At 42.2% G+C, this 16779-nt stretch overlaps 1 protein-coding gene across 1 annotated transcript in view; it reads left to right on the top strand.

Moving 5' to 3' along the window:
- The window catches only part of pole (polymerase (DNA directed), epsilon), a 108136-nt gene that overhangs the window by 21424 nt on the left and 69933 nt on the right, over window positions 1-16779 (top strand). Inside the window, exons 15-21 of the mRNA XM_078227360.1 lie at window positions 652-864; window positions 2237-2344; window positions 3764-3892; window positions 6662-6764; window positions 12080-12226; window positions 13898-14043; window positions 14561-14709. Coding sequence (XP_078083486.1) covers window positions 652-864; window positions 2237-2344; window positions 3764-3892; window positions 6662-6764; window positions 12080-12226; window positions 13898-14043; window positions 14561-14709 — 995 coding nt within the window. The remainder of the gene's footprint in view (window positions 1-651; window positions 865-2236; window positions 2345-3763; window positions 3893-6661; window positions 6765-12079; window positions 12227-13897; window positions 14044-14560; window positions 14710-16779) is intronic.

Here is a 16779-nt window from a genome sequence, read left to right as displayed (position 1 = left end):
CTTCTCGAGGGCACTCGAGGAATAGGTTACAAATTCCGTCCAAACAAGCGACACTTGCATACTGTGAACGATAATTATGAAGTTATATGTAATAATAAAGGGATTTAATAGGGTACAAACAGAGAAACTATTTCCTCCGGTGGGTGGGATCCAGAAAAAATAGGAGCAAAATCTTAAAATTAGAGCTCAGCTACTCGGCAGTAAAATCTGGAAGCATCATTTCACAAAATGTTCGTGAGACTTCAAATCTCTCCCCAAAAGGAGATTGGATTGATCAGTTGAATTTTTTCAACTCGTGAGTTTTGATTTTTTTTTTAAGATAAGGGTATCCAGGGGTATAAACGGCAAATCAATAGAGTTGAAGCGCAGATCAACCAAGATCTGATTGAGTAGTGAGGCATATTCAAGTGGCTGAACGGCCCAAACCCGTTTCCAGATTCCTTCTCCCTACTGTTGCAGTGCACAGTTCTGATCACCAGATGGCACTGAGGTTTTACAATATCAATAATAAGACTGTTTGCATTTCATATGTAACAACACACTTATAAGATTTGTTAATTTACCTGATGCAGCCAATTTCTATCTTTCAGTGTTAGGATTTCATGCAGTTTAGTAATTAACCGCATTTTCATTCTGCTTTGTCGCTATCAGGTGTTACGAAAAGGGTCTGGAACACTTTGTGAGGCACTCCTGATGGTGCAGGCTTTTCACGCCAACATAATCTTCCCAAACAAGCAAGAACAAGTCTTCAATAAGTTAACAAACGACGGTCACGTGCTTGATTCGGAGACTTACGTCGGAGGACACGTGGAGGCTTTGGAATCGGGCGTTTTTCGCAGTGACATACCATGCCGATTCAAAATGGTGTGTATCAAAAACTAGGATTTATGCCACCAGATTTAAATGCGCAACAGAAATTATCGTTTTTATCTGACATCAATGTGGAGCTGCACCTGCAGCATAGCAGACTGGCAGCGAAGATCAGTGCAATATATTGTAACCCTGTTTTCAGATGCTGGAATGCAGCTTCATACAAGTTTTGCTATCGATGCAATTCCTGCTAGCGGGGAAGGGTAGATATGAGTTCACTGTCCCCATTCATGTTAAATTGTGCTGATAAGTACTTGGAATCCCAGTGTTATTAGCACAAACGGGTGAATCAGTCCATCATATCCATGCCATTTTTGTCATCTTAAATCACTCGTTCACTCTTAATATTCTCTTTACATAACTATCTAACATCCTTTTTAAAAGAAATTATGGACTGTGCTTCAGCCTCATTTGCAACAATTAATTTTACTTTCTAATCACCTTTTGTATGGAAAATTATTTCCGTAAACTTCCTCTTTAAATTCCTGTGATTTATTTCCCTTAAACGTGTACCATCTCATTACAGCCTCATCTGCTTGTATGAGCAACTAATCACTACAGCTCTTAATAATCTTGAAGACTTCTGTCAGGATAATTCTTTGACAGGAGGAATGTTTCTGATTAGCAAGGCCAGTCTTGCATGATTTCCCTTCCTCAGAACAGAGCCTCTGGCTGTGCTTGCTTCCTTAGAAGAAGAATTTGAACATTGGGTTGTGGTTGTAAGTCAAACGCGTGACCCGCTTCAGTTAAATTCTGAACTCATTGCCTTAGTACCCAATTTCCGCTATCAATATATTTGCAATCAATGAGCAGCAATAAAATTGGAGGAGAATATTTGGGACCCAATTACTGAGAGGGATCTGAAGGTTTTGCATGAGAACAAGGGAAAATCTATGGGAGAGCCCATGTCCTTTCCTCTCTTGCTGCCTCCTCTGACAATCTTGCTTGGATATTAGCAGTAGGGAGTTGAACTGCTTCAAAGTTTCAGCATCGTTCTGCTGTCTGCCATCTTAGTCAGGAACAAGAAATTATTTATCTTTTTTTTATAATGTGTTTTCTATCAGTTTTATTTTATATGTAAATTAAGAATGAAGCAGCACTGGTATGGAATTTAGGCTAGAGATTTAAAAGAAATTGTCTTTTAAGGGGCGTCTTGACAAACACATGAATAGGATGGGAATAGAGAGAAATGGTCCCTGGAAGGGTAAGGGGTGTTTTAGTTCAGACGGACAGCATGGTCAGTGCAGGTTTAAAGGGCCTGTTCCAGTGCTGTAATTTTCTTTGTTCTTTATAATGCTGTGTTGGTATTTTGTTTGTCAGACATAACATTGTTGATTTCATTGTAATTTCGCATTGTCTTTTTTAGAACCCGGCGGCATTTGATTTCCTGCTGCAGAGAGTGGAACACACCATGCGACATGCCATTGAGGAGGAGGAGAAAGTTCCCATGGAGCAGGTTACCAATTTCCAAGAGGTCAGTATTCTAATTTTTTTTACGATTGTGTGGTGTATTTGTTCAATTTCAGCCACTGTTTTTAAGTAAAAATCTTTGGCCTATGGGTACATATTGCAATTGACTCTTGTACGTTATTTCATTTTCGTGCAATCAAACTCCATAAATTTATTTTTCATTTGCATCTAACTACTTCAGTTCGAATTTTGAAACTATGGCCCCATTTTACTGGCGTTTTCAACCAGATGGAAAGCTGCTCCCTGTTTGACCTGCCATTCTTTACAATGTTTCTAAATGCCTTGACATTTCCAGGGAAAGATAACCCAAGTTATCCAGCTTCTTAATACAGCTTAGCCCCGACATGGAAACATAGAAGATAGTAGCAGGAGGAGGCCATTTGACCATTGGAGCCTGCTCTGCCATTCATCACCATCATGGCTGATCATCCAACTCAATAGCCTAATCCTGCTTTCTCCCCATAATCTTTGATCCCATTTGCCGCAAGTGCTATATCTAGCCGCCTCTTGAATACATTTGATGTTTTGGAATCAACTACTTCCTGTGCTAATGAATTCCACTCTTTGAGTAAAGAAATGTCTCCTCATCTCCGTCCTAAATGGTCTACCCCGAATCCGCAGACTGTGACCCCTGGTTCTGGACACTCCTATATCGGGAACATCCTCCCTGCATCTACCCTGTCTCGTCCTGTTAGAATTTTAAAGTCTCTATGAGATTCCCCCCCCTCATTCTTCTGAACTCCAGCGAAAACAATCCTAACCTAGCCAATCTCTCCTCACGCATCAGTCCCGCCATCCCCGGAATCAACCTGGTAAACCTTCACTGCACTCCCTCGAGAGCAAGAACATCCTTCCTCAGAAAAGGAGACCAAAACTGCACTATTCTAGGTGTAGCCTTCACCAAGGCCCTGTATAATTACAACACATCCCTGCTCCTGTACTCGAAACCTCTTGCAATGGAGGTCAGCATACCATTTGCCGCCTTCACTGCCTACGTCCCTGCTATCACCTCATAACTTATTCACAGATTTTTCCACAACCTCAAGTTTATCCTCAAAAGCTGGGGCCGAATATTGTGCAAACATTTCAAAGGATTTGCATCTTTTGAGTAGCAAACTTCATATATTTTAACTGTTTAATAGTAAATTCAGTTCAGACCATTTTTAGTTTAACCTATGATTTTTCCCTCCAATGTTTGTTTTGTGATTCTCTTGTTTCCCACACTGTTGAGAAAAGTAATTGAATGCACAAAGGTTGATGGTGTTGGTTGATGATTCTTTTATGTTCGATGTACATACAAGTCAGTGCTGCTGAAGAAGTTAAGAAGTTGAACTGTAGATACCTTGGGTTGTGACTGATGTTGTGAGTAGCTTGTGCTCAACAATAGTTCAACCTCCTGAGAAATTTAATTTCTTCCCTGTAGGTCTGTGATGAGATTAAGAAGAAACTGAACTGTTTGAAAGAAGTTCCCAACAGGATTGAATGTCCGCTCATTTACCACTTGGATGTCGGGGCAATGTACCCTAATATCATTCTGACCAACCGCTTACAGGTACCGTGTTAATATAATGTTAGCCTGAGGTTTCAGTGAGGGAATATCTTTCTCTAACTAAATTATCTTTGCATGATATCCAAATTTGCCTTTTATCTAGTTACCATTAGTTGTTGTCTAACCAGTAGTTCTACTATGTTGCTGATGACTCTAAAAATGCTGAATAAACCAGAATGGTGCATAATTGAGGTGTCCAGTGTGGTAAATATTGTTTGAATGTTGTACTGCGGGAAGCTCCTAAAACAGTTTACGAGTTGATCATGTTTCAAGTTCCTAGTCTTGCCTCGACTGGAAGAATCAGCGCTCTGCTGAAGGAGGAGAAATTCTGTGCTTGGGTTTGGCCAGCAGTCAAAATGTCAGAATAAAATTTTATTTGATATCTGTTCACTTGGAGACTTGCTTGTTATAATCTCTACACTGATCCCATTCAAGTTTGTTCCACATTGAGTGTACAGCACAGAAACACACCATTCGGCCAACTGGTCTATGTTGGCACTTTGAACATGAATTTCAATAAAATGCTACGGTATGAGAGGAAAAAAGCCAGCTTGCTGAGGAAAAAGATAAAGCATTGTCAAAGCAATAAATCGGTCCTTTACAAAAATGAGTAATGAATAAAGATGACCATTTGAGTGTGAGGGGGTCAAATTATTTATCCGGCTCCCAGTCTCTGGTTGCTTGCTCACTCACCTACAATGTGAGTTGCTACAAGTGTGTGAGGGTGAGTCTCACTCTCACCCTCCGCCCCCACAGGCACCAGTCTCTCCCCGGTCTCTATAACCGTTCCAAGAGAGCCTCCCTCCCCAACAGACCCATTGCTGCTGTGGCGCTGTTTTTTCTGGTCTCCAACTGAAACAAGCTGCTTGTCCAGTCAAAGATGGTTCGCTCTCACCTTTGCACTTGACAGGATTACCCGTGAACCTGTCAATGTGGGAGAGATACAGCCTGTGATTAGAGGCTCAGAAGCTCTCAGAATTTTTAAATTTTACTTAGTTATTTTAAACATGGGGTCCATGGGCTGCATTGTAGCCCACGGACCACAGTTTGGAAAAGTCTGATCTCAGCAGTATGTGACCTCCTCATTCTTTCTACCAAAATCCATCTCCTCGCACTTATCTATGTTTAAATTATTAACAGTTGCATCTTTCAAGCTTAACGATGCCTTCCTGTTTTGTTTTTAACTAACTTTCTTTGTATGAACCACACCTTCTAATCTGGTTTCATCCACCAATTTTGAAATTGTGCTTCCAATTCCCGTGTCCAAATCATCGATGCAAGTTGTCAATATCAATTCCAGCACTAATCTCTCCTGAACACCACCTCTCTCCTATCGATTCTGCTACTAATCCTCTGACTTCACATGCTACAATCTTGGTCATGAATTTGCTGTGAAGCACTTTATCAAAGGTCTTTCTTTGAAATGTGTTATGTCCACTGCATTGCCCCCATCTCGTGACGCTGTAATTCAAAAAGCCACCCAGAATAAAAACTGTTTTCCTATTTTTGGATCCACATTGTTGGTTCCTCTTTTCTATGACTTATTGCTTTGTAATTCAATGTAACTTCTCCTAGGAGGAAAATGCTATCTAACTGTAGATTTGTACATGTTGAGAATGCATTATTGAACCCTTGGATCAAATGTTTTGATATTAGACATGATATTTTCTGTTTAAAAGCCTGCATCAGTTGAAGTCCAAGAGGGAAAAATGTTTTTCTTTGAAGAAACTAATAACTAGTTCAGGAGCAGTAGGTGTTTTACTAGCATCTCCCTTTCTCCTGGATATTTAAGTCATATCAGACCCAAACAGAGCTTGTTGATATTAATAGGAAAGAGATTTTTATGCATAAGGTTAGAAAAACATGGAATAACCTTCCAGATAAAATGCTGGAAGCAAAATTTCACTATAGCTTTTCAAAGGGAAGTATTGAAATGTATAACAATTCTGAAGGGCATGAAGTGGAAGCTAATTGCTTGACTACTTTCAAGAATTGGTGCTGCTAAGATGATTCCAATGATCTCCCTCAATGCTGCGATAGAGTTCTGCTTATGTTTCTTGGAGAACTTCATGAGGCACCATAGGCTCAATATGGAAAATTGATTCCAGTTCAGTTGTGCTATCCTTTGCCATGAGAACTAAAAGATAGCTTGACACAATCTTTGTTCCTTGTTGATCAGAGATCCACCAACTTTATTTTGGTTGTTTTGGAGCTCAAATGGAGCCTAACTAATTGAGATGGTGGTGTTGTGGTATTGTCACTGGGCTAGTAATCCAGAAACTAGGGGTAATGCTCTGGGGACCAGCATGTGAATCCCTCCATGGCAGATGGTGAAATTTAAATTCAATAAATATCTGAAATGAAAAGTCTGATGGTGACCATGAAATCATCATCAATTGTTGTAAAAACCTGTCTTATTCACTAATGTCCTTTTAGGGAAGGATATCTGCTGTCCTTGACTGGTCTGGCCTAGATGTGACATCAGACCTACAGCAATGTGGTTGACTCTGAAATGGCCGAGCAAGCACTCAGTTCAAGGGCAATATAGGGATGGGCGATAAATGCTGGCCCAACCAGCGATGCCCACATCCCATCAATTAATATTTTAAAAATCTCTTATCTTTATCTATGTGTGTTTGCGCTCCCAGGCAGGTTTGTTGTCCATTGCTTGTCTTATTGTTGAGTAGTCAATTGCTGAGAGCTTTTAGGTAAAGCTTCCATCTGTGTGCATTGTTAAATTGTCTCACCGCTTAGTATTCCTTCTTCCTACAGCCTTCTGCCATTGTGGATGAAGCCATCTGTGCAGCCTGTGATTTCAACAAACCAGGTGCATACTGCCAGCGCAAGATGACCTGGACATGGCGAGGAGAATTTAGTGAGTACAGATATTCATATGGAGCTGTGTCTAGTCCATTTCTCATGTACCTTCAGTGACCTGTAATCATTTGGATACATTTAACACTTGCGTTTTTTTTCTGCCAAACTTCCTGTTTTGCTGATACAGGATTTTGGTGGTATAGTCCTGAAATCAGAGCAATTAGTCAATATCCTTAAGAGTGTTGTCAAAAGGGTTCCATGGCTGGAAAAGGTTTGGAAACCTTAGTCTAACTAGATAAGGACATTGTGGATGGAATTTTACTGACAAGTCCACCCGATGTTTGTACGATCCCGCCCAAGGCCAACGGGGAATGCTATTCTCCAAGCCTCGTCCGCCCCAGAATCGGGACAGGGGTGCCAGTAAAATTCCGGCCTGTGAGTCAACGCCCTTGAAAGTAAGACACTCGGGGCCCGATTTTACCATTTTCAGGCGCGAAAATGTGGTAAAGACGGGTGTGAGGCCATTAACGTGATCCGCATCCACATCCCCGCAGATGCTCACTTTACCGAGGCCCAGGAATGGCCGCGATCCGATTGGCGCCTGAAACGGGCGCAACAGCGATTTAAATGCATTTGCATACATTTAAATAGAATTCATGAACTGTCCACCCATCTTTATCAGCATTTACCCCTTTACCACCGCGTCGCCGATCCAGAATCGTGCCAAAATGGACTTACTGAATAAAAGTCTGTTTTGGGCACTCCAGCTTCTGAAGAGGTGAGTTCAGAGCTTCCACTGGCTCTCTGACTCAGATCGGTGGTGGGGGGGAGGGGGAGACGGGTCAGATCATTCTCTGATGGGGGGGGGGGAGGCCCGATCATTCTCTGGGGGGAAGAGGGTAAGATGTATCTCTGGTTTGGGGGGGGGGGAAGAGATGGATCCCTGGTGGGTGGAAAGGGTCACGATGTGGAGATGGGCAGAGGTTTGCGATCGGTCTGTGTAGTGGGGGGGTGGGGGTGTGAGTGGGTGGATAAGGGGGACAGTTATATTGTGGGGGTGGGGCGATGTCTGTGGGGGCCATCGCTCCCCGGCCGCTTTATCTGCTTTTTGTGGCCCGGGAGCGATGTGTCACGGGCGCGCTTTTTCAAATTTTTTTCTAACTGCACATGCTCAGTTCAAACCTCCGATTGTTTTGGGCGCGGTAAGCCCCGCCCACAGCGTGATTCAGACCCGTGATTTTATTTCAGGCTAGGTGCATACAGGGGTGCCTGAGAGCAGATTTCCAAGTCAGATCTGAATTGCACCCAGATTCAGCACTTAGAATGAAAATGGTAAAATCAGGCCCTCAGTCCACTTGTGAGCTGACAGATCCAGCTGAACCTGAGAAACTGCCAATGGAAAACTTGAATTTTCAAAGGCCATGTTTGGTGAAATGGATGTCAATGATTTGTGTTGCCATTGGTGAATTGCAGACCCTTCAAGTGCTGTTTACTTTCAGTGAGACGCACTATCTTTTTATAATGAAAAATGAAGCCGGGAAGTGTTGCAGAAACACTTCTCGCACTCCCGGATTAGGGTAAGATCATACTTCTGTTTGGGTAAAATTTGAATCCAAAAATTGCTATGTTTGAATTTGCTGTGCCATAATTTTAACAGCATGGTAATTTAACCTCCTTCCCACGTACTGCAGAAATTTGCTCTGTTTTTTGTACTGGAGGAATTGTGAAATGCAGAGCTTTAGCAAGCAGCGCACTTAAAACCAGTTAATGTCTCATTACAGCCAAGTACTTAGCAAGTTGGACAGTAAATTGGCTCTTAATGCTTTAGAGAAAGTGTACGTACATGGAAAATACTATTGTGTGACTTGAGATCGCAAGACTTTGATCTTTCCTTGTTACTGCCCCCCATCAAGCATACACGTGTGGGAACTTTGTGTGCTGCTTTAACCCAAGCCTGGTTTTCTTTCACTCCCATCACCTCAGTTGCATTCACCTCCTTGACATTACATGTCTCAGCATTATTTCCTTTAACTGCTAAAATTTATGTGTACATTTATCATTCAGTCCTGGCTTGTCTCTACTGCCTGTAAACTACAATAAGAGTTTTAACAACACCAGGTTAAAGTCCAACAGGTTTATTTGGTAGCAAATGCCATTAGCTTTCGGAGTGCTGCTCCTTCATCAGATGGAGTGGAAATCTGCTCTCAAACAGGGTACAGAGACACAAAATCAAGTTAGAGAATACTGATTAGAATGCGAATCTCTACAGCCAACCAGGTCTTAAAGATACAGACAATGTGAGTGGAGGGAGCATTAAGCACAAGTTAAAGAGATGTGTATTGTCTCCAGACAGGACAGTCAGTGAGATTCTGCAAGTCCAGGAGGCAAGCTGTGGGGGTTACTGATAGTGTGACATAAACCCAAGATCCCAGTTTAGGCCGTCCTCATGTGTGCGGAACTTGGCTATCAGTTTCATGGTGTGCGGAACTTGGCTTCACAGCTCCAGGGACCTGGGTTCGATTCCTGTCTCAGGTCACTATCTGTGCGGAGTTTGCACATTCTCCCTGCGTCTGCGTGGGTTTCCTCCGTGTGCTCCGGTTTCCTCCCACAGTCCAAAGATGTGCGGGTTAGGTTGATTGGCCAAGCTAAATTGCCCCTTAGTGTCCCTGGGTGGAATTGTTGTTGGTGCAGACTCGATGGGCCGAATGGCCTCTTTCTGCACTGTAGGGTTTCTATGGTTTCTATAAAGTTTCTGCTCAACGACTCTGCGCAGAGTTGCTGAGCAGAAACTGATAGCCAAGTTCCGCACACATGAGGACGGCCTAAACCGGGATCTTGGGTTTATGTCACACTATCAGTAACCCCCACAGCTTGCCTCCTGGACTTGCAGAATCTCACTGGCTGTCCTGTCTGGAGACAATACACATCTTTTTAACCTGTGCTTAATGCTCCCTCCACTCACATTGTCTGTATCTTTAAGACCTGATTGGCTGTAGAGATTCGCATTCTAATCAGCATTCTCTAACTTGATTTTGTGTCTGTGTGCCCTGTTTGAGAGCACATATCCACTCCATCTGACGAAGGAGCAGCGCTCCGAAAGCTAATGGCATTTGCTACCAAAATAAACCTGTTGGACTTTAATCTGGTGTTGTTAAAACTCTTACTGTGTTTATCCCAGTCCAATGCCGGCATCTCCACATCATGACTTATTCTTTCATGCCCATTCAGTCACACCATTGGCAGTAATTTCTTCAAACTACTGCATTTCTCCCTCCTGTTTCTATTTATTTTCCCCTTAGCCTTCCATTTTTATCTCCTCTTTTCATGCCGACACCTCCAAGAATAGGTGCAACTTCTGGATTCTGAATTATGCTCCATTCATTCAGGATGAGAAATTTCTGCCATTCAGAATTTTGGAAAACGGAAGGCTACCATTTTAATTTTGTTTCTATCCTCCACCTGGCCCGGGGGAGCCATCGCTCAGTTCCTTTCTCTTGAATGTGCCACCACTCTGACTCCATGATTGGGAGATGCAGAGGCCATGTCCCCAGTTGCTGTTCCCACGTGCAGCCTGCAGGGAACTTTGGATTGCTTTTCTGGTGTCAACTCTGCTGTAGAGGTTGACGCTGCTGGATTGGGGTGAGACCAAAATTGGGTGGACTGAGAGCGAGTGAGGGTGGAACAATGTGCCTGGGATCTGGGGTTTTGGCCTTAGCAGCTGCTTTTCTCCCCTCCAGCGCTCCCACATCCTGGCAAAGTAGAGATATCCAAATACAGGGGGAGGGTGGAGAGGGAGCAGGAGTGAGTGAGAGGCTGTGAGTGTGTGGTGAGAAGATGCTTGGAAAGAGATGTGTGTGTTGTGGGGAGAGGGCTGATGGCAGTGTGTTTGCGGTGGGGGGAAGCTTCACTGAGTCTTCTGTCACTAGGGAATATGGAGAGTCTGACTGAAACCTAGGAGTATATTTTTAAAATATATTTTTGCTTAGTAGTTTAAAAATTGAATGTTTCATATTTTTATTATATGTTGAACTATAATACCTGAACTTTAAGTGCCAAATGTTATTAAGTTGCTTTATTGCTTTTTTTTTTATTGGCATCTGGTGTCACGTTAATTCTAAAGAGTTTTTTCGATGTATATCTGCTTGTGGAATATGGGCAACCCTGGCAAAGCCATCCTTTGTTGGCATCCCTAACATTGAGAAGGTGGTGGTGAATTAAAATGGGGTCACATAGGAAAATAGTTTGCAAAGTAATGCTGTAGTCCTCTGATTCCCTCCACACGTATGCTATCTAGCAAAGTCATGTTCTGGTGTTAGTGCTGACTTCATCCTGTAACACATGCACTAACTGCATTGAATTTGAAATGCTGTGGTTACTTGGGTGATTTGACGCTAACAGAAGATAAACAAAAGGGAAAACTAATGTTTCTACACACCTGAAGTCTAATAATTTAACCCATTTGCATGGCCTTAGAGGCATTTGCATTCATTACAAATCATAAGCACTACAATTACATGATGGCTATCATATAATTTTTTGTTTTCGACCACTGATTTTCAGCCCTTTTTTTACTTTGCTTTAACAGCTGTTTTAATAAATCATTTGGAGAGAAAGCGTTTGAAAAGCATTTTGTTTGGGCGGAATGGTGGCACAGAGGTTAGCACCGCTGTCTCACAGTTCCAGGGACTTGGGTTCGATTCCCTGCTTGAGTCACTGTCTGTGTTGAGTTTGCACATTCTGTGTCTGTGGGCTTTCTCCGGGTGCTCCGGTTTCCCCCCTCAGTCCAAAGATGTTACGGGTTAGGTTGATTGGCCATGCTAAATTTCCCTTAGTGCCCCAGGATGTGTAGGTTAGAGTGATTAGTGGGGTAAATATGTGGAGTTACGGGGATGGGGCTTGGGTGGGATTGTTGTGGTGCAGACTCGATGGGCTGAATGGCCTCCTTCTGCACTGTAGGGTTTCTATGATCCTCCTCTGTAAGCATATGAAACTTAATAGGAATTGTAGGTCAACTTGAACTCCTTTTGAAAGGTTGGATCTCAACTCCTGTTCGTGTTTTATCTGACATACCCTGTTCGTGCAAACTCACTAAAATTGCTCCATAATGTTAACATTTTTAATGTTCTAAAAGATTTTAAATTTACCCTGAACTTGATTTTCCAAGAACACAAGAGGTGGGAGCAGCAGCCGTCGACCACACTGTCCGTTGAGCCAGTTCTGCCATTCGATACTATCATGATGGGTCTTTGACTTCAGCTCTACTTTCTTGCCCTCTTCCCGTGCAATTGTTTTAAAAACAATGGTACCAGCTTAAACATGTAAATTATGCTTCTTAAAATGGTCTGCTAATTGTATCTGCTAATGTCTTTGTAGTGCCAGCCTCACGCAGTGAGTATCATCGTATTCAACAGCAGCTTGAATCTGAGAAATTCCCACCTGCTTTCCCAAATGGACAACCACAAGCTTTCCATGAGCTATCTCGTGAAGAGCAGGCAAAATATGAAAAGAAGCGACTGGCAGGTAAATCTGAATTAATTTTTCATTGATAGTGGGCCTGATTTTACCATTTTCATTCCAAGTGCTGAATCTGGGCGTAATTCAGATCCGACTTAAAAATCTGCTTTCAGGCGCCCCCCATACACACAGAGCCTGGAAAAAAAATTGCGGGTCTGAATCGCTCTGTGGGCAGGGCTTAGTGCGCCCGAAACGATCGGAGCTCTGAACTGCACATGCCCCCCCCCCCCCCGATTCCAGATTGGCGAACGCGGTGGTAAAGGGGGAAATTCTGATAAAGTTGGGCAGGCAGTTCATTAATTCAATTGAAATACATGCAAATGCATTTAAATCACCTTTGCGCCTGCTTCGGGCGCGAATCGGATCGCCGCCATTCCCGGGTTTCGGTAAAGTGGCCATCTGCGCGGGCGTGGATCGCGTTAATGGCCTCACACCCGACTTTACCACGTTTTCATGCCCGAAAACCGACGCGACGCAATGGTAAAATAGGGCCCGGTGTTGCTGGTTTATGTTTGGTGTTAGGAAACCCGAGTTAGTTGTAAGGAATTTATATTTGAATGGGTAAACATTAGAAATAAGATAAAAGCACAATACTGCGGATTCTGAAACAAAAACAGAAAATGCTGTAAAATCTCAGCAGGCCTGACAGCATCTGAGGAGAGAGAACAGAGCCAACGTTTCGAGTCAGGAGGACTCTTCGTCAGAGCTCAGAAATAAGTAAGGTATAGTCTTGGGTAGGTTTAATGTTTCTATGCTTGCAAGGAAATTGTAATTAGTTTTCAGGCCCAGCAAACAATTTTCTTCTGGGGGTTTCATCCAATATGCAGCTGAGACTTTGTTGTGTTTTAGAGCTTTGGAATGCAGACTCTTGATAATTGCCTTGCAACCTGTGGGAGAAGCTGACTGTTTCCTTCGTCTTAAAATCTGTGGCGAAAAGCAGTCAATTGAGTTGGAGACTGGAGGAGAGAAAGGATAGATCTCGCAGGTCAGCTTGAAGCTGGAATATTTTAATGGAACAATCTAGCCAGGGCTAGAATTCTGGAGAGAGAACTAGATGGGAACTAGTTGAAGCTCCAGAGATCCTGAGAGCTGTAATATGAAGATTTCAGAACATCTGAAACTCGGTGATCAGAGACTACCGCAGAACAGACCTCTGTTCAGAGAACCAGGAAAAGTTGGGACAGATCGATTGGTCAGAACTACTAGAAGAAGGTTTTCTTAAGGTATCTCAAGTAATTACAGCAGGGTGGCACAGTGGTTAGCACTGCTGTCTCTCAACGCCAAGGTCCTGAGTTTGATTCCAGCCTTGGAGTTTGTATGTTCTCCCCATGTCTTCTTGGATTTCTTCCAGGTACTCTAGTTTCCTCCCACATCCAGAGATGTGCGGGTTAGATGGATTGACCATGCTAAATTTCCCCTTCGTGTCCCAAGATGTGTAGGTTAATGGGGTAAATGCATGAGGTTAGGGGATAGGGCTGGGGGGGCTAGGCCTAGGTAAGATGCTCTGTCAGAGAGTTGGTGCAGATTCGATGGGCTGAATGGCCTGCACCATAGGGATTCAATGATTTATGATTCTTGATGGAAATTAGCTCACTCAGACATTTTTATCTTCCTAGAAAAAATGTTCAGTTTCTGCAACTTGCAATTCCCTCTAATGCAGCTCTCCATTTATTTCAGACTATTGCCGCAAAGCTTACAAGAAAATCCACATCACTAAGGTAGAGGAGCGAATAACAACAATTTGCCAACGTGAAAATTCTTTCTATGTAGATACAGTGCGAGCTTTCCGTGACAGACGCTACGAATTTAAAGGTTCACACAAGGCAAGATACTGTACTTCCTTGATAGTTTTTCTTCGCGATCAAAGCCTTGTAATTCAATATAGAGTGAATTCAGCATTGATAAATATTTGTTTTTTTTCCTTTGGAATATCCATGATCCAATTTATTTGTGGTCTCCTTTTGTTTTTACCCACGCACAAATGCTTACCTATACTTGACTAAGTTCACAGATTATCTCTGGGTCATCTTAGCTATTTTAAGTCTTTAATTTTTTGCCCTCAGGAATTACACTCAATGCAAGTATCATTTTTCTGCTGTCTCCTTTTAAATTAAGAAGTCTTGCTCTGGGACTTAAGCAGATAATCCAGTGCAGTACTGAGAATGTGGTGCATTATTGGAAATATCGTCACTCTGAGGCCCATCTACATTTGGAGCTGTAGGTCACTGCACTGAAAAGTAATTATATGTGAAGCACTTTGAGATGTGTGTTAAGTTGATATGCAAGTGCAAATTTTTATTTTTGCTGATCACTTCCTTCACTGACTTAACTTTTTTCTAGGTTTGGAAGAAAAAGCTGTCAGCTGCCATTGAAAGTGGAGATGCTACAGAAATCAAGCGTTGCAAGAACATGGAGATCTTGTACGAGTCTCTGCAGCTGGCCCACAAGTGTATTCTAAACTCCTTCTATGGCTATGTCATGCGCAAAGGGTTGGTAACCAAATCAATACAAGTGGACACACTGGTAGTTACAGCCTGTTATAACAGTAATATTTAAGGCACCATGCATTGGAATATCAGCCTGTGGTACCTCAGGACTTGGGTGGAGTTTGGTATCAGATTGCCAATTCTAATGCATCATCAATGTTTAAAAATGAATAGAGCCTCAGTGCCTCCTTGTGGTTTAGAAAGAAGGGAGAGTAATGCCCCTTAACATATGAGGGATCCCAATGACATATTGGATTGGTGTATTGTATCATGGATTGGAGCATAGGCTCATAGCCCTACTTGCAATTTCAAAATCAAGTAATCCTCAGTTGAAAGGATTTCTGTCGGTTCAGCTTTAGATTTAGGAAGGATACAAAGGCATTAAGAGAAGGTAAAGAAAAGATTTAGGAGAATGATTCCAGGCCTCCGAATTCATTTAGTGGATAGGTTGGAGAAGAGAAGGTTGAGAGGAGATGTGATAGAGGAGATGTGATAGAGATGTTGAGCAATCTGGCCAGAGGAGATGGTGAGAAACTGTTGCCAATCGAAGACCACAAATTTAAGGTGAATGTCAAAAGAACCTAAGGCAACATGAGGAAAAGCTTCTCTTTATTAGCAGGTTTCCTGGTGGTGAACAGATTGAACCTGTATCCATTGGAGTTTAGAAGAAGAGGTGAAACATAAGATCCTGACAGGTCAGATTGGATGCTGAGAGGATGCTTCCCCTTCTGGGAGAGGCTATGACATGGAGGCACAGTTCAAAAATAAAGGTGTCTCACTTAAGACTGAGATGAGGCGACGTTCTCTGACAGGGTCATAAGCCTGTGGAACTTGTTTTTCCCCGGAGAGCAGTAGAGCCTGGGTCATTAAATATTTTTAAGGCAAAGGTAAATGGATTGTTTCTTGGCTATCAACCGAGTTGAAGGATATTGGGCAGGAACGTGGCAATCAGTTCAGATGTGATCGTAGTGAATGGTGGAATTGGCTTGTAGGACTGACTGGCTTATTTCTGCTCCTAATTCATATGTTCATATGAATGGTTAGGATCTGGAATGTACTGCCTGAGAATGAGGTGGAGTCGCATCAAATCAAGGCTTTTCAGAGAGAATTTGATAAATCTGAAAAAAATACAGGGCTACCGGGACCAGGCAGGGGAGTAGGAATAACTGTGAGTAGCTTTATGGAGTTACATGGACACAATAGACTGAATTTCTATTCTGATGCTGTAAGACTGCGATTTTGTGAACTATACCTGCGCTGTTTCTTTTTCTTCTCCATTATCAAAAAGTGCAGTGATAACACGGTGCTGAAAATGTAATTTATTCTAAAGGATCAAATGAGATTGTTTCTGTTAGTAAGTCTAATTGCCGTTTTATTTTCCTGGAAACTGAGTGAAATAACTAAATCTTTCTCTCTGTAGTCTTATGTACGGTGCATAACTGTTACATCAAAACTTTGAAGGTTGTTTCATCCCAGATCTTCACAAGGCTGGGCAAGAATTAGTGAATAACTGACTGAAATGGGGGCTTCTCTGTTAAATGACTAAATATGATGTGGAGATGCCGGCATTGGATTGGGGTAAACACACTAAGAGTTTGAACAACACCAGGTTAAAGTCCAACAGGTTTATAAACCAAATAAACCTGTTGGACTTTAACCTGGTGTTGTTAAAACTCTGACTGAAATGACTAAATATGCAATTAACTGAACATGAATGAATCGCACTGTCTTTTATTTGAACAGTCGGTGAATAATGAAAACATTAAATTGGGCCATCAATTTGCTGCAATTATTGGCAAGCAGCAAAAGTCAAATTACTTCAAACATTTTAAGTCGATTTGAACTGCTATCTTTTATATGTCTGCCAGTTGATAATTGTACCAGTAAAAGTAATGTTTAAAACAGGCGAAAACAATATAACATTAAATAATGTTGAATAAAAGGCTGTGATCCTTAAAGTGTAAATTCCTGGAAAACATTTTCTTAGAGTCCTGTATGCTGGCAGCCCAATGCTAAAGTCTATAGAGCTTGAATTATTAGGTCAATTTTTTTAATCTTTTGCAAATGCCTGGG

The sequence above is a fragment of the Mustelus asterias genome, chromosome 13, assembly GCF_964213995.1.
Source record: "Mustelus asterias chromosome 13, sMusAst1.hap1.1, whole genome shotgun sequence".
Lineage (NCBI taxonomy): Eukaryota > Metazoa > Chordata > Chondrichthyes > Carcharhiniformes > Triakidae > Mustelus > Mustelus asterias.
This window is presented reverse-complemented; position numbering and strand designations above follow the sequence as displayed.